This window comes from Corvus brachyrhynchos, unplaced genomic scaffold (assembly GCF_000691975.1).
Source record: "Corvus brachyrhynchos isolate BGI_N302 unplaced genomic scaffold, ASM69197v1 scaffold58, whole genome shotgun sequence".
In the NCBI taxonomy this organism is placed as follows: Eukaryota; Metazoa; Chordata; class Aves; order Passeriformes; family Corvidae; genus Corvus; species Corvus brachyrhynchos.
This window is the reverse complement of record NW_008239539.1, coordinates 192048-195313: the sequence shown is the minus strand read 5'-3', so window position 1 is coordinate 195313 and position 3266 is coordinate 192048. Positions and strand designations below refer to the sequence as shown.

General features: G+C 57.3%; 1 protein-coding gene across 1 annotated transcript in view; it reads left to right on the top strand.

The window, feature by feature from the left end:
- Positions 1-3266, top strand: part of RHBDF1 (rhomboid 5 homolog 1) — a 35465-nt gene that overhangs the window by 29818 nt on the left and 2381 nt on the right. Inside the window, exons 11-15 of the mRNA XM_017741224.1 lie at positions 543-704; positions 810-910; positions 1573-1636; positions 2071-2165; positions 3058-3133. Of these exons, the coding sequence (XP_017596713.1) occupies positions 543-704; positions 810-910; positions 1573-1636; positions 2071-2165; positions 3058-3133 (498 nt within the window). The remainder of the gene's footprint in view (positions 1-542; positions 705-809; positions 911-1572; positions 1637-2070; positions 2166-3057; positions 3134-3266) is intronic.

Here is a 3266-nt window from a genome sequence, read left to right as displayed (position 1 = left end):
CTGAGGGACTGTGTGCTGCAGCTGTGGCACCCCATGGACCAGAGCTCTCTGCTGCTTGGAGCTCAGGGATCTGCTGTCACTGTCAGGGAGCAGCAGTGCTCCCAGCCCCAACCACCCTGCAGAATGGGGTGCCTGGAGGCTGGGGTGGACCTTGGCGCTCCTGCTTTGCACCCTGTTCCTGCAAGGACAAGCATGGGATTAGAAAAAATGCAGGAGTTGTATGGTGTGTGACAGCTTTCCTGATGCTGTTCCCCCTGGGAAAGACAAAGATGAAGAGGAAACGTCACAAAGTTTTCTTTCCCAGCCATAGTGCTGGCCTTTCTGGGGCTATGGGCAAAGGAATCCCTGAACTTCTGTTCTAGACCTGTCTCCAAAGCAAGTATGGAGAATGTGCATGGTGTGTGTTGGGCTTCATCACACAGGATTTGTCCCTGGTCCCTTGAGTCTGTATAGGGGTACCCCTCGCAGTTCCCCCAGCCTGCTCTGCCCCAGGCAATCATTGCCTGCACTTTGGCTGAGCTGACTGTGTCTATCTCTGCTAGGAGGCTCTGATCCACCTGGGGGCCAAGTTCTCCCCGTGCATGAGGCAGGACCAGCAGGTGCACAGCTTCATCAGTGCCAAGCGGGAGAAGGAGAAGCACTCGGCGTGCTGCGTGCGCAACGACAAGTCAGGCTGCGTGCAGACCTCGGAGGAGGAGTGCTCAGTGAGTGCCACGGCCCTTTTCCTGCCAGCCCTGCAGGCTCAGGGCCGCTTCTGCCCATGCTTCTCTCCCTGGGCTTCATGGTGGCACCTTTCCTCTCTCCTGCAGTCCACGCTGGCCGTCTGGGTGAAGTGGCCCCATCACCCCAGCACACCGATGCTGGCAGGAAACAAGAGGCAGTTTGGCTCTGTTTGTCATCAGGACCCCAGGTAGGTCCTGCCTGGCCCAGCTGCCATCCTTGGGGGGACAGGGCTGCTGTAGAGTCTGAGTCCCAGGCCAGTGGATTGCTGCATGAGGCAGCTCTGGAGCGGTATGGAGCGGTGATGTCCCTACACTGCAGGGGAGGCCGATGCAGGGTGTGATCGTATTTCTGCTCACCCCTGGTCTCCACTGTTGTGGGCTGCCCACCCAAACAGTGGCCTGTTGTGAGCTGTGGGTGCCTTCCTCAACCCTGTCCCCCTCCTCACCTGCTCCCTGCACAGCTCCCTGCTTGGGGTGCAGCAGTCATGATCCCAGCACACTTCTGTCCGGGAGCCCAGCCAGCTGCTGGATGCCATGGCACACAGTCACTGTGGGCTGATGTAGAGCTGCAACCAGCTGAATTCCCACCCTTGGGGTGTGTCCACCTGGAAGGGATCCAGTTTGTAGCTGGGCAGCTGTGTGCTCTCTGCCTTTGTGATCTCTGCATGCTGGAAGGACACTGAGGCTTTGACCAGTATGGCCTTGGCTGATCTGGTCTAGTGTGTCAGTGTCACCACCCAGGGACACAGGGAGCTGTGGAATGGCAGCGTGGGCACAGGCACAGTGTGGAAATCCTACCTGGTGCTAGGGAAAGGTATTTCTCAGGCTGATGTGTGCTTTGTTGCTGCAGGGTGTGTGAGCAGCCAGCCTCGATGGAGCCGCACGAGTGGCCAGATGACATCACCAAGTGGCCGGTGAGCATGGCCAGAGGCACAGGGCCTGCATGGGCAGCTGGAATGTGGCATTTGCATCCCACTGTGCAGAGCCACAGCTGTGCTGGTGGGAGGGCTGGGCCCCTGGTGCAGCTTCTGCTGCTTGTCACAAACACCAGCTCAGGGCAGCTGTGCTCTGCCCAGCCAAGGCTGAAAGCACTCCAACAACAAAAGTTGTCCTGTGTCAGCTAAAGCCCTGGGTCCTGTCAGGGTAACAGGGAGATGGAAACCAGCTCAGCCTCGGGCTGGAGAGGAGGTGTCAACTGATGCTCAGGCAGATGGAGTATCAGGCACCATCCTGCTGTCAGAGGGAGCTGTGTCTGGGATCTGGCTTCTTCCCAAGGGGCTGTTTTGACTTTACCAAGCCAGCAAGCAAAGCTGTGGCTGTCTGACTGCAGCCTGTTGTTGTTTTCCAGATCTGCACAAAAAACAGTGCTGGGAATTACACCAACCACCTCCACATGGACTGTGTGATTACAGGCCGGCCCTGCTGCATTGGGACCAAGGGAAGGTAATGAGTTTTACCTGCATGGAGGGGCTGGGTGTTAGGGTGAGACACGGGGCCTTTTCAGGCTGTAGACACAGCCATTTGCCCTCTTTGTCCTTTCCACACACAGCCCAGAGCCCTGCTGGGAAGGGGAGCTGGACAGAGAGCCATGACAGGTCTCCCAGATGGAGCAGGAGTTTGGGATGAGCAGGAGATAACAGCCAGCCTGTGGCACAGCAGGGCATCTCACTCAACTGGTCCTGCAGTTTGGAGGGACTTGGGTACCAGTTTGTAGGGATTCAACAGTTCTGCTGGGGAGTCCTGCACTTTTCCTTAGGAATGGCCAGCTTGGTCCTGACAGACTCCATTGTCCCCAGCCTGCACTCCCTGGGTACTCAAAGGAGATGCCAGGAAATGACCCACTCTGGGTTAGCAACAGAGAAAGATGCTGTTTTTCTCGTGTCATCCCTGAGCTTGAGTAGTAACCCAGTACATGGGCTTGGGAGAAAAATGAGGGAGTTTCTCTGTCTCTGGAAGTCATGACCAGGACACTCTTGACATAGCGCCCCCCCCTGCCCTTTCCCCTCTGCCAGCTGCAGAGGCACAAGACTCCCCCAGTCTGAGACACAGCTTCCCCAGGCTCTGGTGGTTCTTCCCACCTCTAAACAGCAGCTTTAGGACCTGCATTGGAGCCCTGGCATGCAGGTCTGTGGAGGCTTTCCTGGAGGAGAGAAGCAGGAGGGGTGTGTGCAGAGTGGCACTGGGCTCAAATGGGAATGTTTGTGCCTTTGCTGAGACACTACAGCAGCTGAAGGCACCAGTTCTCATGGATGGGATGAGAAAAGGAGAGTGGGTGGCCTGGAGGGGACAGGAATGATCCCTTGTGCTTTCCATGTGCAACTTGTGCCTCCTGCAGGTGTGAAATAACCTCCCGGGAGTATTGTGAATTTATGCGGGGCTATTTCCATGAGGAGGCAACGCTCTGCTCTCAGGTAAGTGTGCACTTGGGGGGTTGTATGGCTGCCCTTCTCCCTCCAGGTCCCCTCAGAAGCTTGGCAGGGTCTGGGGTGGCAGTGCTGCAGAGTAGGTGGGAGTCCTGTGTCCTGTCCCACCCTGAGCCTGGGA